At 50.4% G+C, this 27,645-nt stretch overlaps 1 protein-coding gene across 2 annotated transcripts in view; it reads right to left on the bottom strand.

The window, feature by feature from the left end:
* The window catches only part of LOXHD1 (lipoxygenase homology PLAT domains 1), a 171,336-nt gene extending 144,287 nt beyond the window's left edge, over positions 1-27,049 (bottom strand). For both annotated transcript variants that reach the window (XM_047086447.1, XM_047086448.1), the window contains exons 1-4: positions 26,920-27,049; positions 21,234-21,348; positions 14,637-14,717; positions 12,595-12,779 (exon numbers count right to left, since the gene is read on the bottom strand). In XM_047086447.1, the coding sequence (XP_046942403.1) occupies positions 12,595-12,779; positions 14,637-14,717; positions 21,234-21,348; positions 26,920-27,049 (511 nt within the window). The remainder of the gene's footprint in view (positions 1-12,594; positions 12,780-14,636; positions 14,718-21,233; positions 21,349-26,919) is intronic.
* Positions 27,050-27,645: the final 596 nt, after the last annotated feature.

The following is a 27,645-nucleotide window of genomic DNA, read 5'->3' as shown; positions in this document are numbered from 1 at the left end:
AGTTTGCTTTACCCATAAAATGGGTATAATAATAATAATAATATATCTGTCATGGTATTGTGAAGATGAGATAGACAGATAGATAGTGATTAGAACAATATCTGACATTGAGTGAATGCCCAATAAATTTTAGCTATTATCATTTTGGGGTAATGGGATTATGGAAGATTTTATTCTTCTTCGAACTCTTGCTTATTTGTACTTTTAATAATTTATACAACAGCCATTTTTCTTTTCCCTGCAATTGAAAACTAAAGATTGAAGTCACCTAAACTTCAATTGAATATTCAATTTGAATAACTCATGCCCTGTATAGTCTGGAAGGAGCTGTTGAGAACTGCCAGCTTGAGGAAAACCCATGCACATGATGGACATCCTTACACCCTCAAGCTGGCTTTGGTACCAGAAACCTTTGAGCTTGCTGGTCTGGGCAGCTAGGAGGCTAGGGGGAGGGTTGAGGACTGGATGAAGGAAGAGAAAAAACAAAGGCAGGGGCCACCTGATAGACATTCAGCTCCAGGTAGGTGGGAACCCCTTCTCTGACACCCCTGCACCACCCTGGCCGATGCTTGGGGCTCAGGGGAAGGGTCCAGCAGGAAAACATTGGTGGCTGGAATGGACACCCACACCTGGATCAGGCCCAAGGCAATGTCTGTATCATAAGTTCTGATTTCATGCACACAAACTGCAGCTCTGAGAAAGTACTCTCCATAAATGGGGTGGGGGGAGTGTTATTATAAACACCTATTTGAAAACCTCCCTCTGTTGAAAGCCTAGCAAACTCCGTCTCAACTATGAAGTCTCAATTGGGCATCACTTACTCTGTGAAGCCTTACTGATTCCTCCTTCCTCTATGCTTCTAGTGATACAGGTCAATCCCTAATAAGAACATTCTATCTTTTTGCACTCACTATTTCCTGGCTTGACCCTCTCCCCTCTAGTTGCTAAGTTCCTAGAGAGAAAGGTCTGTACATATTTATCCTGAGCAAAGGATCTGGTACATAGAAGATTCCCAAATAGTGCCCATTGAATCACTGAATGACATCGGAGGAGCACAAGGTAGCATCTGGAGCCCAGGGCACTAGCTTTGCCCACACTGTGTCACCAAGAGCAGGTGGCTTAACTTTCCGAGGCTTCTGTGTTCTGCAAAATGGAGGAAGAGCAGATAAGGTCCCTTCTGGTCCTGAAATTCTCTGATACTCGTCACTGGGGCCTCATTGGAAACAGTTCTCTTCTTCCCACTCTTTCCGGAGATGATTTTCTGCAATGTTAGGTGGGAGCAGATGGGGTGGGCGGGGAGCTGCTAGGAAGTTCAGAGGAGGAGAGCGCTGCAGGACTGGCCCAGCTCCCCTCACCCCAAAGCCCTCTCACTCTGAGTCTAGCTCTGAGTCCATGGGCCCAGGACCACCTCCCTAGAGGTCAAAGGAACAGTAACTCCCAACTGGCATCCACAGCAAATCTAGCTCAGAGGGCTTTGGATAACGTTTGAGCTGAGTTGAGGGGACACATCGGGGAGAAGGAAAAGTGTTTGGAAAAGAGGCACTCCCTGCAGGCTTTAACTGAAATCAAGGTCATCAGCCTGTTTCCAGTTGTCTAGATGAGCCTCCTGCCTTTTAGAGGCGATCCCGGCACTGAGTGGCTCCAAAGTCCTATCTGATTCTGAAAGGCCAGAATCTTGAGTCTATGCATCTCAGAGTCAGAATAAGCCTGGATGTAGGGGAAGAAGAAGGTAAAGCGTCAGGATCATAACCACCACCACAATACTCGTTTACTGAGCGCTTACTCTACGTCCAGCACTACAGTCAGTCTTTATGTACATTTCCCCAATTAATCAGCCCAACCACTTTATGAGTGGGAATTAGTGTTATCCCCACTTTACAGACGAAGAAATAGAGGCACAGAACTTAAGACATCTGCTCATGCTTACCCAACCAGTAGAGTGGCAGGGTCAGGTTTTGACCACAGAGAAGGGGAGTCCAGGGACCAAGCCCACAGTGGGGAGACAGACACTATGCAGAAGAATAGTAAGTATTGGGGTGGGAGTGGAATGAGGAAGAAGTGTCCGCAGCAGAAGGGAGGTCACCAAAAGCCAATTTCCCCTGCCCCGTGGAGGAGGGCTAGCCCCAGACCCGTCCTTCTCTCTTTGGATATGACACTCTACTAATCCTAAAAAGACCCCCAGAGGCCACCTAATGCACCCATTCTATAGAGGAAGAAACTGAGGATGGGAGCGAAACTGAGATCTGCCTCGGGTCTCATCGCTACTGGTGGCAAAGCGAGAACTAGAACTCAAGGTATATAGTCTCATGTGCTTTCTGAGCCAGAGAGCTATATTTTTTAAAATCAATGATTTAATTACTCTGTGGTGTCATCCTGTAGAATGTGGAAATAAGTCAGGGCTGCTGGCTTGTGTGACAGAGCCCTCGTGATAGGTGCTTTCTGCATCAATCACCCAGGCTGCTTTCATGCCGCATCTGCTTTGGCACCAGGCAGTTCTCAGGAAGGCCCATCATAATCCACCACAGGTCAGCGAAATGTGCACATGCCCCTAAAATGTTAATCATGAGCCCTTTCTCGTCCAATCACTTCTTCAAATGCACCGTGGGCACCATGCCCAGCATGGTCTTGCCAAGACTGGGTGCACATCTGGAGCTGTGTGATAATGACTGTGTAGCACAGTGTGGGCTCTAACAAAATTATAACCCAGTTGCCTGATGAAATCACTGGGAGTGGAAATAGTGATTATGCTGGACAAACACAGTCCCATTTCTACCTGTTCTAGCTGGCCTGTGGGCAGCTTTCAGCCTCAGCATTAGCTGTCCTATTTGCTATAGCAAAAGAGAAGGAGGAGGAAGAGGAGGAGAAGGAGAAGAAGGAGAAGGAAAGGAAGAAGAAGGGGGAGGAGAAAAGGAAGATGGGGAGGAGGAAAAAAGGAAGGAAGGAAGGAAGGAAGGAAGGAAGGAAGGAAGGGAGGGAGGAGAGGAGAGGAGGAGGAGAGGAATGGAGGAAGGTGGGGAGGGAGGGAGGAATAGAGAAAGAAAGGAAGAAAGGAAGAAAGAAAAAGCCCCAGACTTGGAATCTGGAAGAAAAGGGGGAATTCGCCACTCCCCAACCTGCACACTCCAGGCCCGCCTCCCCAATGGTTGCAACTTCTCATGGACCCCCTTCCCTTCAACGGCCAGCCCCTCGGTCTCTCTGGGACACAGCACAACATTGGCTGCAGCCATGTTTATTATTAACCCACCAAAGAAGATAAATGCTCCTTTAGAGAAAGGGTTGTCCCAAAGGAAGCCTAGGGAACAGGCTCCACTGAGAATGGGGAGCGACAGGACCCACTTCAGACAGGGCCCTTCTGAATGCAGGGCCTCCTCCGCTGTCTGCGAGGCCTGGGTCTGCAACATCGATGAGCTGTTGTGCCTGGGTTCTGACAGCCCTGGGGTGTGAACAGCCCCCAGGCCAGCTGGAACTCAGCTCTTGGCTTCAGAGGCCTGTCGCATTGCCAAGTTGGCAGAACTTTCCCGAAGCAATGTGGTGTGGGCTCAGTACTAATTTCAGCCACGTGATCATCTCAGTGCTTTTTAAGGTGGGCGGGTTTGTGGGTTGGTGCTGGGATGAGAACAATTACTTGTCCAGGAAGCAGGAAATGACATCATATTGGCAGTGAGAAGGCCAGGCAGGGTCTGTCTTAAACAGGTCTGGCCCTCTTCAGCCCCAGAGATGTGTCCTGAGCCTCTCTGGGGCCAGAGGGATGGGCAGCCCTGTGCTCTCAGCCTGTGCAACTCTGTAGCACAGTCACCAGTTGCACCTGGGTGCCGTGCCCATGAATGTCAAACCAGAAGTAACAACATCAAGGTTCAAGGGAGTGAGTTTGGGGAGAGGGAGACCCGGAGCCAGGTAACAGAGACAAGGAGGCATTTAGCTAGCAGAATACCAGAGAAAGCCAGTGCTACAAAGGACCTCGGAGAACATCTAGCCCAGCCTTCTGGTCAGATGAGGAAGCAGCCCAGAGAGGACAAGTAACCTGCCTAAGGCACACAGTTACCAAAGGGCAAGACTAGAAGCCAGTTAACTGCCTCCCACTCTGTGGTAGAGCTCTTTCCACCCATCTCTGCTGCTGGCCTTCATAAATGATTGTGTCTACACACACACACACACACACACACACACACTCACACACATGCCTGTTTCTTACTAATCTTCACTCAAGTCCCTTAGTGCCAGTGACCAAGTTGGCAGGTACAAGAGAAATAAATCACCAGGTGGGTAGACCCCAGTGTTATGCCCAGAGAAACCTGAGCTTGGCTGGAGAGCCCAGATAGACACATAGTCAGCAGTTAGCACCCAAAGAGGCCAACAGCAGTCCCTGAGATACGGAGTGTCTCAGCCATTTAGCCATCTCAAAATCCCTGGGGGCTACAACCACCCCATCAGCCATGGTGGCTCCTTCCGGCTACGAACTGGCTGGATCATGCCTACATCTCAAGGAGCAGGCTAAAAAGCTCCTCCTCTCTGCCCTGAGATTCCTTACACATCCTTGATGCAGTTGGGTTGGGGAAACCCCCTGAAAATCCACTTCAGTGGATGGCACAGACTTCAATTTCTCCAGAGTTTGGAGGAGGGACACCCGAGGTGAGGGAGCAGCCAGTGCTTTCCAGAGAGGCTGGGGCTTCCCCCGCAGTGGGGTTTGGGTAGCACAGAGAAGACTGAAGTATAGGATAAAAGAGAGCAGGTGGGGGGAGGGGGACCAAGAAGGCATTGGCTCTGACATTTCCTGACCCTGAGATATGTTTTAGTAGGAGATCCACAGTTTTCTCTCTAACCAACTTGACACAGAAGCGTGGGAGCAAGGATGCCCCTTCCAGGCAGGAGGCAGGCAGGATTCTGGGGCTCTGGGGAGAGCAGTCCTACTGGGTCCTTGTGGGGCTTGATGGGACAGGGCCCAAACCCCAGAAACTTCTGTCAGCAGTCTGGCTTCTCTCCACAATCTGGGAGCAGGTGGGGAGAGAATGTCTCATTCTCAGACCTGTTTCCTATGGGTCCCTTGAAACTTCCTCATGGTTTATTAGTGCTGGAGAGAACAGCTTTCAGAGACACCGCCTGCCAGACACTGGAGCCAACACGATCTGAGCAAACACGTTGACAAATGGGAACTGGGACTAAGAATGGGACTAAGGAACACAGGGAGAGGTGGGAAGTGCTCTATGCATGCTCACCTTGACCTTTGTTGCAGGTAGAAAATGGGGAAAATAATAGACCCTACCTCCTAGGAGTGCTGTGGATTTGTACAGTGTATACATATGAAGACACAAGACTACACAAGTATTTTGTCCAAAGGTCACATAGCTAGAAGGTAGCGTTTGGGGATTTGAACCTAGGGCTCTTATGACTTGAGACATGGAGCTGTGGACCATGTGATACCTTCCACTCCCCTTGAGGGTAGCTCATACTATGATGGTCTGTGTCCTCACTGGACTGCAAGCAACTGGAAGGCAAGGGTGATATCCTTACCCCAGACTCAGCATTTAAGAGCAGCTTGGGGAGCAGAAGGGCATGACCAATGACAGCTGCTAATGGTGATGCTTCACTTCGAGGCCTGGGAGACTGTGCTGAGATTCTAGCCAGGGGCTGCCCTCAGTGTATAGCTGTCAATGCAGCTACCCTGCCCCTCTGGGTTCTGGGTTGTCAAGAGGGGCAGCCATTCTAGGTGGAAATCCTCTCGGAAGAGAGTCAGGCATGCATGGCAATGGGGGGATGCCAAGAGGCAGACGGCAGGAGGGAAAATTCACTACAATTCTGGAGTGGTTCGAGAGCCAAGACTGTGTTCCCAGGGATAGTCGATGCAGACATGCTGAAAAAATGGCTGCCAACCCTCCCCAGACCCGAGAAGGTGCCAGGACCCCTGACACCCACTCTAAGAGGGAGATGACCATAGAGATGGCTGCTAGCTCCCTAGTAGTGTGCATGTATGTCTGCAACTATTAACCAGGAGGTGTGGTGCCTCCTGGACCTTCCCACTAAGATGTGGAGGGGAGCCAGCCAAGAATGGGATACCCGCTCCTGCTGACTCATGTGGGAATGAGTCAGGACAATCCAGGATGTTTCTCCAGAAGCCTTGAAGTCCTGAGCAAGAACTGAGGACTTGGGGTGGAGACAGCGTTTTCATCTTTTCTTTTGGGGGGAATAAGAGCCCTTTGGCCTCAAAGTCAATGTGATATATTGTCACTGTGAAAAACGGTTAATGAAAATGTAGGATGGATGAAAAGAAGCAGGACATCAAGGGAGCCTGAATATCCAAACCATCTTAAAAGAAAAGAACAAAGTTGGAAGTCTTACACATTCTGATTTCCAAACTCCGTCCAAAGCTATAGTAATCAAAACAGTGCAGTAGACTTCAGGACAAGCATTTGGGTCAATGAACAGAATAAAGAACCCAGAAATAAGCCCTTGTGAATATGGCCAAATGATATTTGACAAGAGTGCGAAACCATTCAGTGGGGGAAGGGACAGTCTTTACAACACGTGATGCTAGGAAAATTGGTTCTCCATGTGCAAAAAAATGAAATTGGACTCTTATAATGTCCACAAAAATTAACTCAAAATGGATCAATGACCTAAATGTAAGATGTAGAAGTATAACACTCTTAGAAGAAAACATGGGGCAAAATCTTCATGATATTGGGTTTGGTGATGATTTCTTGGATATGACACCAAAAGCACAGGCAACAACAGAAAAAATAATAAATTGGACTTCATAAAAATTAAAAGCTTTTGTGCACCAACAAAACTCTTTCAACAGAGTGAAAAGGCAACCCATGGAATGGGAGAAAATAATTGTAAATCAATCACATCTGATAAATGATTAATACCCCCAAATATATTCTGGATAGACCCATACAACTCAACAATAAAAACAGACAACTCAACTTTAAAACGGGCAAAGGACTTGAATGGACATTTCTCCAAAGAAAATGTACAAATGACCCATAAGCACAAGAAGAGATGTTCAATATCACTAACTGTGGTTATTATTTAAAAAACCCAGAAGATAACAAGTATTGGTGAGTATGTAGAGAAGTTGGAACCCTTGTCCACTGTTACTGGGAATGCAAAATGATGTCGCTGCTGTAGGAAACAGTATGGCTATTCCTCAAAAAAGTTAAACACAGAATTACTACCCGATCCAATAACTCCACTGCTGGGTCTGTACCCAAAAGAAATTAAAGCAGGAACTTCAACAGCTATTTGTACACAGTGTTCATAGCAGTGTTATTTACAATAGCCAAAAGGTGGAAAAAAACCCAAATGTCCATCGACAGATGGCTGGATAAATAAAATAGGGGCTGCGCATATAATGGAGTATCATCTAGCCCTGTAAAGAAATGAAATTCCCACACATGCTGTAACATGGATGGAGCTTGACGACATTATGCTAAAGTAAAATAAGCCGGTCACAAAAGAACAAATATTGTATGATTCTACTTATATGAGATTCCTAAGTCGTCAAATTCATAGAGACAGAAGAAAGAACAGAGGTTGCCCAGGGCTGGAAGAAATGGGAAAGGGGAGCTATTTTATGGGCACAGAGTGTTAGTTTGGGAAGAGGAGCAAGTTCTGGAGATGGATGGTGGTGATGGATACCCAATAATTAATTTATTTAATGCCACTGAATAATGCACTTAAATATGGTTAAGATGGTGAATTTTATCTATGTCTTACTGCAATAATAATAATTTTTTAGAAGAAGTAGGATAATGGAGTCAGGGAGACCTATGCACTCTTGTTCTGAGGAGTCCACTCCCCCCACCGCCCCCCCACCCCTGCCCATCACCCGCCAATCCGGAACATAGGGTTCTTGCCTAGGAGGTACATTCTTGGGGATCACTGACAAACCAGAGCTACTCAGGGAGGCAGACTGGGCATAAGCCACAAGAGGAGAGGCCAAGGAACCTGGGGATGCAGTCCTGAGAGGAGGGCAGCCTTTCTTCACATGGCTGAAAGGCAGACATGAAAACATCCAGGGTGTTTGTTAGAAGAGGACTGCAATGGACAAGCAGAAGTCCCAGGGAGAGTGTATGGGTTTTAACTGCAGGAAGAGCTTTCTGAAAACCAGTGCCCCTTAGCACTGGGATGGCTGAGCTGGGTGGTTGGGAACCACCCACCGTCAAGAAAGGCTGGATTCAAACCAAGGCTGGAGAAGCAACTGATGTGGACCCTGTGGAAAGGATCCCTGTGACAGTCGACTAGTCCTACTAACCCCCATGAGCCCTAGCTGTGATCCTTCAAGCCTTGATCTCTTAGGGGCCAGGTTGGTTGCCCTTGGTCTTGGAGACACAGGAAGCCCATTCCAAGAATTAGGAGCCTCGCATTCTAGTCCCAGCTCTATCAGTGGTTGGCTGGTTGGTATTAGATGCATCAGCACCTCTCTGAGCCCTCAGTTCAGTCCTCTGTGCAATTAACACCTGCCTGCCATCCTTCACCTTGTCTCCCCCAGAAGTGTGCTAGGGATGAAGTGAAGCCAAGGACTCTTGAAGAGAACAGCCCAGATACCCTACCAGCCCTTCTCCCCTCCTCCCCACTTCTACTTTCCCTTCCTCACAGATCAGGGCTGGTAGTGTTTCCCAGGGTGCAGTTTGCACACCACGGGTGGCACACGGGATGCTAATGGTGATACAGGAGGGTTATCTAATGTTACGTATTTGTTTTCACATGTGCTGATATTTACAGGAATTGATAACAGTTTTTTGTGATAGTGATATCTGCTTTCTTTTAAAAATAAACTTGCAAGTAAATATATGAGTTGCCAAAAGTGAGTTAAAGAAGAATAAGTAAACAAAGAAAATTGCTTACTTGAATAAGGCAAGACTCTTGAATATGGAATGTGAACGGCTGGGGTTCGGGAGCCTCCAGTGGCTGAGGGGATACCACAGCCTGTCTCCCTGGTCCCCAGCAACAGATCCCCCCAGGCTTGGCAGTCAGATACAAAGGAAACCAAAAGGTGAAGGGTTTGGGTTGGCTCTGCTACCTGGTTTTCTTAAGGTGCCAGGTGTAGCGATTTTACCAACCAATTGAGAACAATTGAGAAATTGAACTTGGGCTCTAGGATCTTCCACCCACACAACTTCATTCCACAGTAACTGAGTTAGTCATCACCCCCTTCCTTCTTTTGGAACCTCCTGTCCCTGCTTTTTCTCATGGCTACCTTTACCCCATGGGCTCCATGAAGGAAAAGGGTGGCCCTGACCAGGCGTTCACCCCAACGTACTAGGAATATGTGGGGCATTTTCCCATGTTTAAAGAGAACCCAGAGAAGGAAAAGTCATCTCCGTGGCAAACGTCAGGCACTGCGTCATGCAGGAAGGGTAATGTTCTTGCCAGGGCAGCAGTCCTAAAGCTACACAGCTCACCAGCAACCACAGGTGCCATGTCTCTAACTAAGCATGATATATGAGATCCCCTATAGAGGAACCATCTAGAAACCTGATCAAGTCCAGTCCCTCTGCCCCTGCCATTTTCTGCTGATCACCTTGGCCAAAAGGTCAGTCAGTCAGCCTAGAACACCTACCCTCCTTGAAGAGCAGGAACAAAAGAAGGTTCCAGCTATTTATCAGACAGAGCTTCAGGAGATGGTCCTGGAGGTGGGGAGAGAGGAGCAAAGCTACCCAGCTAATGACTCACTAACCCTTGGAGGATGAAATATGCACTAAAAAGCCCTCTTCTTTTTTTTTTTAATTTTTTTTTCCAACGTTTTTATTTATTTTTGGGACAGAGAGAGACAGAGCATGAACGGGGAGGGGCAGAGAGAGAGGGAGACACAGAATCAGAAACAGGCTCCAGGCTCTGAGCCATCAGCCCAGAGCCTGACGCGGGGCTCGAACTCACGGACCGCGAGATCGTGACCTGGCTGAAGTCGGACGCCCAACCGACTGCGCCACCCAGGCGCCCCTAAAAAGTCCTCTTCTTAAGCCCCCATCCCATGACTTAAAGTATTTTCATCTGTCAAAATGCATGGATGAAGAAATAATTATCTTCCCCATTTTGGCCATTAGAGACTCCCCTGCAGCAACCAAATATCAAGTGGGTATAATTCCAGGTGAAAGCAAAGAGAGTTTACCTTTTGTTTACCAACGCAGTCCTCTGAATATTCAAAGATCCCCTTTTTCTTTCCTTCTTTCAGAATCCAGCCTGGAATTACTAAAAATCCAGTGCCTCCAGCTCATAAAAGGGCAGGGGGCCCAGGCGGTCTGATTCAGGGACAAGGTCAGCGGGTGTCTTTGTCCTTCCTTTAAGAGGCAAGAACACTACCCTGGGTGATTCTTGTGGAAAGCTGGGGAACCATGGGGTCACATGAATTTTTTCTTAATGGTGACTTCTCAGAAGCTCTTCTAACAGGGGAACCCTAGATTTTCATGTGACCAAAGCAAACGGTAGCATGAAGAACTAAATAGTGGGAAAAGGCCAAAAAAAAGGGGAGCCTGGGAGAATAGACAGGAAGATAGCCAGCTTGACAACTTGCTAAGGATTTTTCCTAGTAAAGAGACTGGATCAAGAAGTAAAGATACGTAAAGTTTTGACGAAAATCTATGAAATTCACCCCAGTTGAAAAGACAGGCATGGGGTATGGGCAGATAATTCACACACACACACACACACACACACACACACAATACCAATGACCAATAAACACATTAAAAATATCCAGCCTCACCAATAACCAAAGAGAGAACATTGTAAAACCCCCTTTCCTAGCCAATTAGAAAATTAAACAATACTAAGAATTGAGGGTGAGGAAACTGGGTGCTTTTGCATAGCTGGTGGGGTTGTGCACTGATGTACCCTTTCTACGGCATTTTAGAAAGTCCCATTAAAAGCTTTAACCATGTGCATTCTATTTGACCTGGAAATTCTATTTAGGAATTTATCCTAAGGAAAGAATCGTTTATCTGTGCAAAGATTTGGGTGTATTATTTATATCAACAATAAAATTTTAGAGGGGGACACGATGTCAATGTACAACACGATGTCAATCATTCAGTGAATGGATGATGGTGCCCCTCTATACAAGGACACTTCACAGCCACAGCAAGCAGGGGTGTTGAGCCATATTTAATGGTATCGAAACAAACATGCTCTAAAACAGGATGTGGTACCAGCCCATTCTCTCAAACTATGCATAGAAGAGACTAGAAATGGGGGCACAAACATGTCACCAGTGATGTTTCTCCAGATGATGGAATTACAGGTATTCTTTTTTTTTTTTTTTTAATGTTTGCATGTTTCTGTTTTCTAAATTTTCTACAATGGTCAAATTTGGCTTTTGTCATAAGAGAAAGATCAATAGCAACTCTTTTTTTTTTTTTTCAACGTTTTTTTTATTTTTTTTATTTTTGGGACAGAGAGAGACAGAGCATGAACGGGGGAGGGGCAGAGAGAGAGGGAGACACAGAATCGGAAACAGGCTCCAGGCTCCGAGCCATCAGCCCAGAGCCTGACGCGGGGCTCGAACTCACGGACCGCGAGATCGTGACCTGGCTGAAGTTGGACGCTTAACCGACTGCGCCACCCAGGCGCCCCTTTTTTTTTTTTTTTTAAAGAAACAGTGAAGTTGCAAGGAATTATGGTGGAGGCCACAGAGGAACAAGGCAAGTTCAAGATCAGCTGGAAGGTAGGAAATCAGAGGTAGACAGAGAAAGGTGAGCTGAAGCCCAGTGGACACAGAATATGCTTATTTCTGCCCAGCTGGGCTGCAAGAGAGGACGGAACCTGGAGACGACAGGGCACACACTGGAAGGCAGAATCTAAGGAGTGCGTCCTCCTTCTGTTACTCTGTTGAGCAACCCCGGCAAAGTCACATGGCTATCAAATGCCTTCACCTCCAAAAGTCTATGACACTCTGCAAGCAAGGTGCTATGATGGTGGTGTCCACGTGTTATGTCTCCGTTTTTGGAAAGGCAACTATGTCCAATAATGAGGTGAGGTGAGGTCAGAACTTTAGGGGACAGAGGGTGATTAAAACAGGCCATGGGATACGGTGTGTGTTTTTACATGATTTGTTCCCCCGCCTCCTGTTGAGCTAAAATGCCCGAATTTAAGGCCTTTGGCCAGAGATGCACTTGAAATTAGTCGTTTCCCTCCTCATAGAATCAGGAGGAGGTAGGGACAGCTTGATGGAGCCCCTGTAGCTGTGAGTTCTGATTCCCATCTGCCCTGCCCTGGCCGTAGCTCACCTTCTTCTGGGCATCAGAAGAAGGGCAAAGAGATAGGAAGACGGAGGCAGCTGCCTTTGAACTCAGAGAGGACTCTAGGTAGATACCCATCAACAAGAGATGTTGAAAACACAGGATATGCCCAGGGCTGCTCCCACTCCTCCATCATGCCTCCTGGTTCGTTTGCATTTCCCATTTCCTTGAGTCCCCAGAGCACATAAGCTTGCTCTTGGGGAGGTCATATGGAAAAGATGAGGCTTCAGCTGGGCCCCAGCCGACTGGAAAACCCTGGAGGAGTGGCAAAGGGGACACGGGACTGCCCAGAACAAGACAGGGACGGGGGCCAGCCCAGGCAGGGAGGGATGGCAGGCAGGCCCGCCTCGGCACTGACCTCGGGGCATGTCCATGGGGTTGAAGCTGGCTAGCAGGTCACGGCACCACTGGCGGTCACCTTCCACCTTGCTCAGCCAGTTGTTGCAGTTGAAGTAGTAGCGGAGGTGAGGCCGCTTCATGTCGGTCACGATCACACGATCCAGGTACCAGCTGGCGTTCAGGCCGGTGTTGTCATGCTCGATCCTGGGGCAGAGGCAGACACCCACATGTCATTGGCAGCAAGAGATGACACCCTTCCACACTGGCATACCCAAATGTTCACTCCAAAGAGAGGTTCCCTCATTTTGTCGCGGCCGCTTTCCCCCTCGAGCCTCAGTTTCCTCATCTGCAAAATAGGAATACCTTGCAAGGTAGATGTGCCTATTAATGAGTGTTAACGTTGTGACATCACCTGCAAGGTAATATTGCCTTCCACGGAAAGTCCAGGATTGCCCAGGCTTGCAGCGGGACCATCTTGAGCTTCACTTCTCTCCCTGATCCCCAGACCCCCAGAGACCCCCAGACACTCCCCTTAGTCTCTCCACCCAGAGAATACCCTGTAGCCATCTACACTGATGTTGCCTCACAGAAATATCACATGAGCTTGCGTGTGCGAGCCATGTACATAGGTTTAGATTTTCTAGATATCTAGAAGCAAAAAAAAAAAAAAAACAGGTGAAGTTCATTTTAATAATACATTGTATTTCATCCATTTATCATTTCAACATGCAACCGTGTGACAATTTATCAGTGCAATATTTTATATTCTCATACTAAGTTTTCAAAAATCTGTTGTGCTCATATATGTATGGTGCATCTCAATTTGGAGTAGCCACATTTCAAGCACTCAGGAGCCACATGTGGCCAGGGGCTACTGGATTGGGCAGCATAGATCCACACTCTTCAAAATCTGGCCCCCCAAATTTCCTGCACTTCTGATAGTGCCCCTTATCCTTGGCAATCCCAGTTTTTTCTCTGAGGTCAGTTTCTCCCCCAGACCTTGACCCCTGCATAACCTCACTTTATGCCAAACATCACCTCCCTGTGCACTGCAGTGGGGCCTTATCTTTGCAGGCCCTCATGGGACAGACACAGCTCACAGCACACAGCCCCGATGGACCGATGACCCATGACGTGCCCGAGGATGTGTGCCTCTGTTTGGCACAGAGCCCAGCACCTAGTGGGACCTCAGCATAGCGGTTGCCTTTCCCCACAGCAAAACCCTCTTCCCGACCCTCCCCTTCCCTGTTTGTCACACCCTTCCCTCACACACCAGTGCCAGGGCCCTCATTTGTCCCTTTTTTCCAAGAAAGACAGTGCATGGTCCTATACTTTCTAGTGGGAGGAAGACAACTTAGGACTGAGGCAGCCAGGCCCTAGCCTGGGTGCAATCAGACCCCAGATGATGACATTCTGACAAATGGGCATGAACTTGAATGGGTGTGGGTCGTAGGGAGGGAGGAAGGAGGGGGGAAAGGGGGGAAATTGAAGACTCTTCCTTGGCAACCAGGCTGATAGAATTATCCTTCCCAGCACACTCACACAGACGCCCCCAGAGAGAGGCAAGCTCTCTGTCATAAGGCACCCTGCAACGTGACCCAGCATCTCTAATACTTGCTGAGTGCCAGTTACCGTCTGAGCACTAACTTGTTGAGTCCTCCCTAACTCTAGGTGGAAGGAATCGTTATTACAAATGAGGAAACTGGGGCTTGGAGAGGAAACGCCCGAAGTTCCACAGCTAGCAAATGGAAAGGCAGAAGTTTGAACCAAGGCAATCTGGACTCAGAATCCACTCTTAACCACTATGCTAGTGCCTCTTAGAGCATATTTCCCAAGTTTGTGAGAAATTGTCTTAAGTAGTCTCAACACAGAGAAGTGAATCTCTAATGGGCAAGTTTAGGGAGCCATGACTCAGCATGGGTGGGAAAGATCTGGGCCTTCAGTCACCCCTCAAATGACACCAGGGAGTAATTGACATCCAGAAAGTGTCAGTAGTGACATCAGTTCCTAATCTACTGGTTTTCATCTCACTTCCTTCCTGGTCAGGGGCCAGATTCTGACCTGATTTTGTAGATGAGGCCCACGTTGTTGGTTCTCACCCGGAAGACGTCGACATTGGCTTTCTCAAAGGCAGATTCACTCCTACAACGAACACGTGCACACTTAGTAATCTGCACTTGGCTCACAAGCCTGGGAGGAGAGCCAAGGGCTGGCATCCCCCTTCTTCCTCCACCATCCCAGTCCTGGGAAGTGCTATGAGTAACCACTCCCATTCTGAGACTCCTTTCTGACAGAGGGCAAGGTCGGTTACAACTCGTTCCTTGCTTTCACACTCAAGTTGTCCTGTGATGTTCGCCACGCATCACTAAGGCAGGTATGGTGGGCAACAATTAGCCCCATTTTACAAACAAGGAAACTGCCAATTGATCGCAGATCTGGGATCAGAACCTGGATCCCCAAAGTCATGACCCAATGCCCTCTGGCTGCTCTGCGTTGGGACAGCGGAGGAGGAAGGAGGCCATAGTGAACGCCATGGTGCTCTTGGGTCTGCAGGCCCCCGGGCCTCTCCTCACCTGCCTTGCTCTTGCTGGGGGGAGTTGCAATGGCAGCCCCAAGCAGATGCGGAGCTTGGGTCGTGGCCCATGGTCCTGCCATTCCAACAAGAAAGGAAACGCTCAACCAGAAAACCAGCCACCAGGGAGGCGGGTGGTGAGGGAATGCGTATCTGGCGTCACAAAGACCATGTGAACAGAAGCAAGTACACCTGAGATGTTCCTCAACGAGCTGCCTGGGTGGGTCCAGACTCTGGATAATCCTAGGTTGCATCAGCTTAGACACAGGAGGGCTGGAGCAGCCTCACCCGGAGTCCTCCGGGAGCAGAAACCTGAATCTCGCACGGACATCTGCTGTGTCCTCTGTGTGGGCTCGGACCCGGCCATCCAGTTCCACTCACAGCTCTTCCTGCCCACACAGCGACGCCCTCACAGGCCAGAGAGCCGTCGACCTCCCCCGGGGCTTCCAGCCAGGGCTCCCGTCACCAGCACTCAGCCCACGGGAAAGAAAAGTGTGGAAGACAAACACATATAATAACTAGGCCATCACTGTGCTTCCAAATAAAGACAGAGGGGAAGAGCCTTCCCTCTAAGGCAACAAGGCTCAGACTTGGTAACAGAAGGCCTATAAGTTCTGCACACTCCAAAGCTGTGGTTCTCTGCGAACAGACCCACTTTAGCAAATAGTCTGTCCCGAGAAGTTTCCTTCAGGTGGGCATGTCGTGAGACATGAGGCCTAAGGTCCTCCAAAAGCAGGGCAGATCTCATGAAATTAAGTGGAAAATGTACACTGAGGGGTGCCTGGGTGGCTCAGTCGGTTAAGCATCCGATTTTGGCTCAGGTCATGATCTCACGACTTGTGGGTTTGAGCCCCGCGTCGGGCTCTGTGCTGAGAGCTTGGAGCCTGGAGCCTGCTTCGGATTCTATGTCTCCCTCTCTCTCTGCCCCTCCCCTGCTCGCACTCTGTCTCTCTCTCCCTCAAAATAAATAAACATTAGAAAAAAAATTTTTAATGTACCCTGAGGCAGCCTTGTTGGGGGGAAAGAGGCCCCCAAGTTGTGGTCTGGGCACTGAGGGGGAGGAGGAGAAAGTGATGGAAACTTCTGGCTTTTTGCTCGAGTGAAAGGGCCCCTTCTCCGGGGTTGCTGCACATACCTGTGAGAATCTTATCTCCAAAAGTGATGAACAACAACCCCATGTTGTGCTGCAGGGTAAGAGCAGAGGTGCAACGACGTGGAAAACACTGGAACGTCAAATCTATGCACCATCAGGCTTGTGTGGGTGGGATATAAGGAAGTGAACAAGAAGTATTTTCAACCTATGAGACCAGGAAATAAATGTGTAGAATAGACAAGGGTCTCTACACCAGATAAATACCCTAAGAAATAGCCACCCTGGGAGGCTGTGAGGTAGAATATTACACAGCCACGAAAAACTCCCATCATAATGTTAATGGAACAGGACCAGGTTCATGATATGGGCTTAAAAGAAAAAGCAGTTGCAAAAGAAAATGTAGGAACACCACGGGAGGCCGGCTGCTTTTAAAAACGATGAAGAAGAAGGATTTATACAAAACATCATGTCTCGATGGCAAGAGTACTATGAAGTGTTGCTTATGTTTTCTGGTCCGTGTGTATTTTCTAAGTTTGCCGAAGGGAGTACATCTCGATCTGTAATTATGCACACGGCGACAGGTCCTGTCTCCACAGCCCCTCGTGCCCCGAGGCCAGCAGCTGCCTGGGCTGAATCCTTGGGGGATGAGTTCGAGGCTTGTCAGGCTTCATCTGCTGAGCCGCCTGGAATTTGGAAAACAGCGAGTGCCCATGAGCAGGGGAAGAGGAGGGTGATTTGGAAGGAGAGCAGCTGGCGTCCTGGGGGGGCCTCTGACCACAGCTCCTTCTGGAGAAGCACTGACAGCTCCCTGCGCCCTGCACAAAGGCCCTGAGCCCAGGGCCAGGGAGAATGTGGATGCGTGCGTTCCAGCATGTTTGTTAAATAGTTGACCGCCATGCTTCACTGTCTCATGGAAAACAATTCGTGAAAAGCAAAGCGGAAGGAGGGGGACCAGGAAAGAAAGAACTACCAGTGGGGGCAGAGGGTCTCAGGACCACACCCGAGTGTTCCAGGGCATCACACAATGTGGAGTGATTGTCCGCAGTGTCAACATCTTCCGGAAGACGAGAGGAAGGCCTTGTGAGGGCCTGTCCTCAGAGGAACGAAAAGAAGGACTGTGGAGACAGGCCTACCCGGACTCTCTTCTTGCAGGGAGAGGCCAGGATAATCCCAAACAAACCCCCAACTGCAGCCCACCAGGGTCAGATTCCCGAATCCCCACGTCTGAGAAGTCAGAATGCAATGCCGGTGGGTTTCAGAAGCTGGAGGTGAGGTGGAAATACCAAAGCATGGAGGGTCCCCTGTCAAAGGAAACATTAGAAATGCAGACCGCTCGTTTCTTTGTGGAGACTGCGGCTTCACCGGGGCTCCTGGCCACTCAGCAAATGAAGCGTAATGCAGTACCCAGCCCCCTCCCTGTCCGTACCTGCCCATTCAGCGGGGACCCCTGCCCAGGAGAGGCTTCACAGGCTGCACAGGGCATTTTAGCCACCAGCCTGGCAGGGCCAGCAGGCTAAAATGCCAGGCGTTCTCTGACACTCAGCTGGCGAATTCTCAACAGGAGATCCATGTTCCAGAAGATGCATGAGATCCCATCCTTTTGCCATATTCTGAACATGTGACCCAGTCAGTGCTGGGAGTGGTCCTGGGTCACCGGGAAGGCGCCCAGCATATGGGGGCCTTCCTGTGGGACCCAGGGCTGTTGATACTCAGCTTGGTCTGGGGTCAGGATGGAGCTAACAGAGGATCAAAGTGAACAGGTCACACTCTTTGCTGCCCAAGAGACGGGCCAGTGTGTACGGAGGAATTTAGACACTAGACCATGAGGATAAGCACAATCAGCATGTTAACCTCAGGCACCAAATAATTGCAGCAGAATGATTCTGTATTGGGAAATAAGCATGCTGATAAGCCATGTGGGAGGTCCTGGGGCTCAGGAGAAAAGGCAGAAGACAGAGCAGGAACAGAAGGGAGAAAAGAGAAGACGTAGGCGAAGCGGGAGAGGACGGTGGGGTGAGGGGACAAGACCAGACGCTGTGGAGAAAGCAGCCAGGAAGAAATTCCAGGATAGGCAGTGGTTTAATCTTAAGATGAGGGAGTCTGTCTAATATTCCATTTTAAGTCATTTGCTTGGCTGTGCTGGGAACTCCCTCTGCTGCCCTGAGTATTGGTGAAGTCTGATGGACTCAAAAACACCTTGTAGCCCGTGTGTACGTGCGTGTGTGTGTGTGTGTGTGTGTGTGTGTGTGTGTAAGGCAAGGAAAAGGAGCTCAGTTCCAGTTGACATGCGAGTTGGGTTTGGGTGACACAGCGTGGCAAGGAGGGACCAGCAGCAGACAGCAAGATGAGAGATTCCGAGCCAGACCCCAGGGCGAGGGTGGGGGTGAGGGGTGGGCTGGAACACCTGCATCTAAATAGCACAGAGCACGGTGACCTCTGCGGCCCTGGCGTCCGGGTCACCCAGGCAGCCTGGGATTCCTTGGAAAGCGGTGCTCCCCTCCCAGGCCCAAGGTCTCCGTCTTGAACTGAATGCATCTTAGATGGCGAGGACTGACTGTGTCTTTGCAATTCTCTCTGCAGACATTTCCCTGGGGTCTTGCGGCAGCCAGATTCGTCCTTCTGGGCCGCATCGTAAATCGGGCCTCTGCTGATCAGCTTGCAAGCAAGGCCTGCCACAGCCTGTCCTCCCCTCCTGGCCCCTTGCTGCCTCCATGTGTCTGCAAGCTGTTCCCCGTGGTCTAAACTACCTTCCTCCTGCCCCTCTTTCATCTGAGTCTTTCCCTCACCCAAGGCCCAGATCACCTGCCCTTCCCTATAAAGTCCCACTCTGGCCGCCCTGACAGTATGACACTTCCTGAGCCCTGGCTGTTTGCCAACAACTGGGAGAGGGGCCAGAGGGACGAAGCAGACTCCCCTCATCACCCCTCCACCTGGCATCCCTGTGCATGTCACCTCTCCAGCCTCCCAGGACATATGCTGATGCTACAAAAAGACCATCTCCGAAACCACCCACTCCCCATGGGCTCCTGCAGAGCCCTCCAGGCCAGCCTGCCCGGAGTCCTGGCCAGACCTGTGCCCCTGCTGCCCCACCCGGAGCACCACGCGGGCACGGGAGAGACCTCGGAGTAGCAGGGGGAAGGGGTGTTGACTTCTGTCTACGGGGCTGGCGGGAGGGCCTGCGTGTGACGCCCGGAGACCTCCCGGCCCTGCTCGTGTCTTAGCCCCTCTGCTGTGAGGCAGTACCTTCCACACTGAGAAGGAAGGCTGGATCTCACACTCCTGGAAACGGGGACTCAGGGACAAACCTTCACACCAGCTCATGAAGGGTCTGGGGCCTTCCCGAGAGGCTGTTTTGACAAATGAAAAGGCCGAGGGGGAAGAGTGAGGGCACTAGGTGCAAGAAAGTGGGAAAGACAGTGAGAAATGACCATGAAAGGAGAAAATGGCTCTTTTTGTTTCAAAAGGGCAGGCTGGGGATGCTAGAAACCAACTTGGCTGCATTCCCAGAGCCTAGTGGCTTCTCCCTAGAACGGTGTGCTCGGGGGAGGTCACATGGCAAAGAGGATGGACATTTCATGTCTTCCCTTTACCGTGCCCACATCACTGGTGAGAAAGACTTCCACAAGCCAGTCACTCTGCAGTGTAAGCAGTACAAGAAGGCGGGTACCCTGTTCTGCAGAAATGGACAAAATAGGACGTTATGCCTGCCTCGATGGGATCGCATTTATACCACAGCCCGCGCTCGGGGTAAACCTGGGACATGGGGCCAGGTCAGTCTGTGAAGCACAGAGTTCGGGGATGTCCTGGCCTGTGGTCCCCCCCTCTCTATAGCCTCCCCGGCCCCCTTGGAAGTGACGACCTGGAAGCCTGCAGGGGAAGCTCCCATGCACCCTCTGGGCCACAGGGCCAGCGCTTGAGGAAAACGTCCACATCAAGTACCTGGGGTTTGAGGACCAGCTTTACCATCTAGGAGCTCCATGGCTCAGAGCTAATCTCCACTCCTCTCTAGGCCTCAGTTTCCCCATGAATAAGTTGAAATAAATTTAGTGGTTTTACAAACTTTTCTTGGCTATAGAACTCTCGGTACAAATAAAATCTGACTCCGAAACTCGGTGGGTAAGACAACCATCAGTGAGCTACTCTGCAGGAAGGATGGGGGCACGATGGGCCCAGAACCAATGGACTGATCCCTGGTTCCGTTCAGCACAGATTGAAAACCAGGGCCTAGACCACGCCTACAGCCCCCGGGAAGCTCTAGAACTCTAGAATTCCACCAAAGCGTTCCCATGTTTTGCTCTGGGTATATCTGTGTGCGCCTGTGTGCGGTTGGGGGACAGGGTCCAAACAAAGAGGCAGCAGCCCCTGCTGTCAATGGATCACAAATGATATGGGGAACACAAGGCGCACACACGAACACATACACAGAGCACGTCTACACAGACACGCACACGAGCACACATGCTAGCCTATACAGCTGACTCAAGTGTGCGTTAGCAGGTTTAGTGTGACATTGGGCCCCTGGAGAGACACAGGTGCAGAGCACTTTAAGCTCATGCTTCCTTTGAATGCATGCTTTTGTTTCTTCCTCTCAACCGCCCTGTAAGTTTGATAAAAGGGGAATTCTCACTTCCAGGCGCTAGATGAGGAAGCCAGGCCGTTGGATGCAAAGAGATTTGGCCAAAGTTACACGGCAACCACGTGGTAAAGCTGGACCTAGACCCAGGTTTCTTAGTCCTGAGTGTCCTCTCCCAAAGCAAGGGACAGCTAATAAGTTCCTGGGGAAGTCAGAGATCCAAAGTGGGCGATACTTCTCACAAAAGCCAACAGGGGAGCTAAGGAATATTGGCTGGTGATCACTGGGAGAGACCTGGTTGACAGAGGCCCCGTGCCGCTTAATATGCCTGTGGACACACAGGTCTTCTCCCTGGGCTCCAGAACGGCACCAACCCCGACTAATGGCCCGTGACCCCACTAAGGCCAAGTTGGTACTCACTTGCTGGTGAGGTGGAGCTTGGGAGAGAGCCCATTCTCTCCGAAAATGGTGATGAAGACATTGGCATCTGTCCCTGCGCCACGAACATCCCCCGTGGCTGTGACCACCTCGTAGACTGGAGGAGAAAAGAGAACACATCACAGGCTTCTGAGAAAACCCAGAATCCTACAGGGGCTTGGAGAAGTCACAGCTCCTGCCAGCCGTGCAGAGGATATCCAGCCACAAAGGCGTCTATTCTATAAACCCCGCTCCAGCCCATAAGCCACTGAGCCAGGGTCAGAGCCACACCGACTCCCGTGTAAGACCCAAACCTCGCATTTAATGCCACACATTCATTTTACAGGTGAGGAGCCTGCAGGCAGCAGGGAAAGCCCAGGTCACATACCACTCGGTGTCAGCACTAGAGCCCAGCCCAGGGCCTCTGGAGGCCTGGTCTGTGATCTTTCCAGCACGGCACTCATGTGCCTCCTAGACCTGGCCTTCTTCAGAGCCTGCACATGCCCCTCACTCTCCTCTCTGCCCTCTACGAACACAGCTGCATTGCCAGCCCTCGTCTCCCGTGAGCTCCCGGGCACTGCCATCACAGGCTCCAGACAAGGCATCCCAGAGCCGAGCAGAGCTTTGTCCAGTGTCCCTTCTTAGCAGGGGCACTGATTTCCCTTCTCTGAGGTTCCTAGAACCTTGTGCTGTTTGCTGTCGATGCCTTTTCTCTTGAAGTCCCTGGTTCTGATGAAGGTCTCGATCAAGGCACTACAAGACAAGAAAGGAAGCAGCAGTACATTTGCACAACTCCTTGTCTCTGGGGACAAACAAATCCTAATTCTTCATAGCCTACACCACAAGGGTGCCTGATCTGTACACAAGCCCTCCTTGGACGACTCCAGGGCCTGAAGCGTTGCCCACACAGCTTTGCACGTACATAAGGGCCTTTCCAAACTGAGGGTCCACAGAAGAATGAGCAGGATTGTGGAAATCCCAGGACCACATCATCTGTGAGAAGACAGAGGCCTGGAGACGTGTGGTTTGGAGAAAAGGAGAGTCTGGGGCACGAGAGGGATGAGGAAGCTGCCTCAAAAGCTGATTTCAAGGGCACACAGCTCCTTCTTCAACAGCACACTGGCCATAAAAAATGTGATAAATTGGACTTAGTGAAAATTAAGACCATCATGAGAATGAAAAGGCGAAGATATTTGGAACGCATATGGCTATCAAAGGACTCATAAGCAGAAGATATAAAGAAGCCATACAAATAAATAAGGAAAACAGATACCACACTATTAGGGCAACAAATTGTTTAAAAGATAAACACAGGCTTACAAGAAGACCCAGACATTCCACTTTGGGTATTCACCCGGGAGAAATAAAAACATGCCTTCTCAAAGACCCGCGTACAAACGTTCAAAGCAGCTTTGTACATAACAGCTCTACACTTGATCTTAGCCAAAAGGCCGAGAAGCAATAATAATGGCTCTAAACTGGACACAACCTAAATATGCAACCGCGGGTGAACGGGTCAACAAATCGTGATATAACCATACGACGGAATCCTACTCAGCAACAGAAAGGAGTGAACCACCCTTATATGCAATATAGGTGAATCTCAAGCAGGTTATGTTGAGCAAAAGAAGTCAGACACAAGACACTGCACACTATAATGCCATTTACATGAATCTCTAAAAAGACTAAACTATTTTAACAGAAAGCGGAGCACAGCTGCCTGGAGTTTGCAGCATGGAGAATTGACTGAGGAGGGGCTCAGGGAACTTTGGGGGATAATTTAAACGCTCTATACATAGATTGGGCTAATGGTTACACAGAGGTATACATTTGTCAATGCCCATCAAACAGCACATTTAAGATCGATACATTTTGGGGCACCTGGGTGGCTCAGCCAATTAAGCATCCGACTTCAGCTCAGGTCATGATCTCGCGGTTCATGAGTTCAGGCCCCGTATCGGGCTCTGTGCTGACAGCTCAGACATGGGGCCTGTTTCAGATTCTGTGTCTTCTTCTCTCTCTGGCCCTTCCCCTCTCAAGCTCTGTCTCTCTCACTCTCTCTCTCTCTCAAAAATAAACATTAAAAAAAATTTTTTAATGAAGTAAAATTGATGCATTTTATTAAAAAGTAGTTACAGTTCAATAAAACTGTATTTCAATAAAATTGACAAATGGGCCAAAGATTTAAGTAGGCAAGTCATAGGCGAAGATATCCAAATGGCCAATAAACATATGGAAGAGTGTTCAGCATCACTGTTCGTCGGGGAAATGCAAACTGAAATTACAAAGAGATACTACTATATCCCCACCAGAATGGCTAAAATTAAAAAGACTGACAGTGCTAAGTGTTGGCAAGAACGTGTCCTGATCTGAATGGTAATTACCCAAGCACGCACATACCTGAAAAGTCATCCAACTGTATCTTTGTGAAAGTTTTATACTGTATATATATTATTCCCCAATTTAAAAATTTTAATTAAAAAACTTAATTCAGATGGCCAAAGGACGATCTCGCGGAGGACACATATCCCGGGGAAAACACAACATTCTGTTTGGCTCCAGAGGGGACGACCCCAACGAACAAAGTACCCTCCCTGGTCAGCACAAAGAACCATCAATGGCACCATAGCATTGCTCCTGGCACAGAGCCTGGCACGTGGGAAGTGCACAATAAATAATTACCTGGGGGAATGAATGAGCAAATGAATGTGTCAATCGATGAAATGAACACAGACTATGGAACTCAAGTGACCGATATCTGACCCCCAATTCTACCATTACTGGCTATGTGATAGCAACCAAATTTTGTACACAGCCTCCATTTCCTCATCTCTGAAGCAGGAACAATTTCTTCCTTGAAGGATTGTGATCAGGATTGAATCAAATAAAACAAAATTTTCAGTGTTCGTTCTCACTGACTCTAGCACTTGCATTTCGAGGAACTTATCTTACAGATGCTCTTCCACAGTTGGATAAAAGATATGCGTTCCTCGAGTGGTAGACTGCCCTCATAATCACCACCACCATCATCACCATCATCCCTATCATGGTCATCATCATCTCCATTGCCAGCATCAAAGGCATCATCATCATGCCCGCCATTATCCCCATTAAAAATTCTCAGGGAGGCTGCCTTGGGATATTGTACCGCAACCGATGCTGGGCAAGCCTGTCTGGGCTGCACAAGAGGAGAGGGTCTCAGGGCTGGAAGCGTGTGCCGGATGGCCCCCAAGGTCCCTTGGATCTCAGGTTCTGAAATGAGTCACACTCTTCCCCTCGTGGCCCTGTCCGAGCCAGGAGACAGACCAATGCCAGGGCTCAGCCTTCCCTCAGAGGATTGACGGAGCAACTGGCTGTTGCTGAGCTCCACTGTAGCCTGGAGGTGACCTGAAGAACAGAGAGGGACACCGAGGCCTTTCTCCTTTTCCTCCTTCTTCTTCCCCATCCCACTCCCCAACAGTCTCCCCATAATGCAAGAACTGGAGTTCAAAAGAGTGGGAGACATGTTGTTCTAGAAGCGAGAGAGTAGCAGTGACCACGAGGGTTCAGCATGTGACTACCATTAGCAGCATCCACGTTTACTGCCAGTGTCCTGCACCTGACTGGGGGGCCTGTGCGCCCACATCTCTTAGAAATGTCAGCGTTACACCCACCTCGCCTTGCTCTTCTCCAAGCGCTGGCACCACAGTCAAGGTCAAGCTGCTCAAGAGCAAGCACGAGCCAGACCAGCTCGGTTCAGATTCTGACTGCGACTGGGTAGCTTTGTGATCTCGGGCGAGTTATGTAACTTCGCCATGCCTCAGTTTCCCCATCTGAGAAAGAGGACAAGGACCCCACCTGCTCCTCGGCTGGTTGTGAGGATCACACTGGTTAGTATGAGCACAGTTCTCTCGATGCGCCCGGTGCACAGAGCGCCGTTCCGTCTGGCGGCACCGAGAGGTCAAGGGGGGACTCGCCTTGAGAAAGGATATTTTAAACTCTTCTTCTCTCTCCCGCCTGCGACTTTGCTCAAGTCACTTAAGTTCTCAGGACCTCAGTCCTTAACCTGTGAATTGGGACTGATCACACCTGCCTTGACCGTTCTCAGGAATCTTCGAGATCAAACGTGAGCACGGAGGGAAGAAGGCTTCACGAAGGGTAAAAAGAAGAGCAAACATGTGAGGGACCAGATAGTCACACAGGCGTGCGGAGCCCCTGAACAGAAATGGACAGGGTGGCAGGTCCAGGAGCTTTGAGAATGTGCTTCCCGGCAGGCAGCCGTGTGCACTGGGGAGCTGAGAGTACTTGCCGAGGGTGCTGCACCCACATCCAGCTGCAAACACCCCCCCCCCCAAATGGTCTGGGATTGTAGCACCTGCTCTGGGGGAGGGCGGCGATGCCTCACTCGTCCAGGCACATCTTTTCTTCCCGCAGCCCCCACTCCCCGCCTCCACCCCAGGAGGCACCCGGGACATCCTGCCGGGAAAGGGACCCCAGCTGAGCCACAGCCTGCATGCAGCGACCACCTTCTCTGAGCCTGGATCTGTGCTGGCAGCTGGGGGAGGAGTGAGGACAAGGGAAGGAGGGCCCCACCTTCATGGAGGGCGGTGTGGCTGAGGCTTAAGAGGCTACAACACGCCAGGCTTGCGTGAAGCAGCGGAACAATGAAGAAGTGGATGTAATCAAGGAGTTCCCAGCGGGCTGGGATTAAGGAAGGCTTCATGCAGGAGGGGGACCCGAGCTGGGCTTTCAAAGTTAAGATAGGAAGAGGGAGAAAGGGGAGGGCGAGCAAGTCCATGGGCAGGCACAGGGCAGGCGTTCAATGGATATTTGGTGTCTCGATGGACGGGTGAATGAATGAATAGGTGAGTGAATGAATGAATGTGGTGCTTACAGGGACTAGTGAGCCACTTTGGAGTAAGCACAGAGGATTTAAATGCCTTCAGGGGCCAGGCAGGCAGCGTCCATGGGCGAAGCGGACCTAGTCTGAGCGACAGAGAGCAGTGGAGACTGTGATGTCCACAAACTGGATGTCCACAGCCTACAGGCGTTCACAGGCCAAACCTTTGAAAACATGGTAACGGCAAAAAAAAAACCCTGAACACCATCAAACCAAACCAACGACAACCCTCTGCGGGCCAAAATTACTTCCTGGACCCCGGATTCTGCCCTCTCTGATTATCTGGCAAGAAGGTGGAACCCTTCAAAGCAGCCCCATCCACCCCGATCGGCGGTGGGGGCGGGGGTGTGCAGAGACTGGAAGAGCAAGCCCCGGGGTGCAGATCGGTAAGCGTCCTCCTTGCTGAGCCCCAGGCTCCATCTCCACCGCTGTGGTGACAGCTGTCCCCACCCCGCCAGGCCAGCCGTGAGGGGTCAGGCCTCCCTCTCTCTCCCCTCCACAGCCCAAGCAGGGGCTCTGGGCCGTCAGACCACAGGGTGGAGGCCAGGTTGGAGCCTGGCTCTTGGGAGGCGTAGGACTGGAGAGCACGGGCACCGCGGTTCGGGTCTATTCTGTGCCACTGAGACATGACTAAGGGCAGCTGGCCTCGACTCTGTACAGGGGGCAACCCCGTGTGATGCCTGCCCAGTCACTCCCGGCGACGCAGCACAGACCCAGCAGGAGACTCCTCGGGAGGAGCCGGGTTGGAACCCTCATCTCCTCCTCCAAGCGCAGGAAAGGGCCCCACGCAGCCCTGCCCGCTGCCCGCACCTTTGGCCTTGTAGTACTCATGCTCCAGCTCCTCCTCGTCGTCCTCTGAGGCATAGTTCAGCAGCTCCTCCTCGTACAGGGCGAGAAAGTCGATGTCTTTCTTTCTCCTCTTTTTCTTTTGGGGCATCATCTTGCCGGCTGCCCCTTCCTGGCACTCGCAGGCTGACGGCACCCACCACCTCGCACCCTCCTGGCCCCGAGGCCTTTTCTCCCTGAGCTCCGGTGCCCACCTCTGGGTCCCCTGTGTCTACAGCCCCCTCCTGCTCCCCTGTCCTCTCAGGCCCCTGAGCAGAACCCCTGTGCCCTATCTCTGCCCTTCCTGTCCCTGGCCCCTCTCTCTGCCACCCTGTGCACCTGCCCTGGGGTTTCTCCTTGGGCCTCATCTCTTATTCATGGGGACTACGGGCACGCTGTCTTCCTTACCCCGCCCCTCTCCTCCCCTCATGGAGAATCAGGTGACATCAAGCCCTTGGCATCTTCTCCCACCTGGCCTCACAGCAAGGGGGCCCCCTGGGGCCTCTCCAGGTCACCCCAGGGGTAGGTGGGGGCCTCCCCCATGGAGATCCCCTAACCTCACAGCTAGAGCTGTGAACAACGTCCCCAGGCCTTGGGGCCCTTCCTAAGGAGGGCACGGCCCAGAATCGTCTGAGCTCCCAGGACTCAGAGGCCTCTGTTTCTCTCCATTATTCATGACCTCTGCTCGCCTTACAAAGCAGGCAAGGTTCT

Source organism: Lynx rufus, unplaced genomic scaffold (genome assembly GCF_022079265.1).
Source record: "Lynx rufus isolate CCGP_SWC_20201006 ecotype Redwood Valley unplaced genomic scaffold, mLynRuf1.p SCAF_20, whole genome shotgun sequence".
Lineage (NCBI taxonomy): Eukaryota > Metazoa > Chordata > Mammalia > Carnivora > Felidae > Lynx > Lynx rufus.
This window is presented reverse-complemented; position numbering and strand designations above follow the sequence as displayed.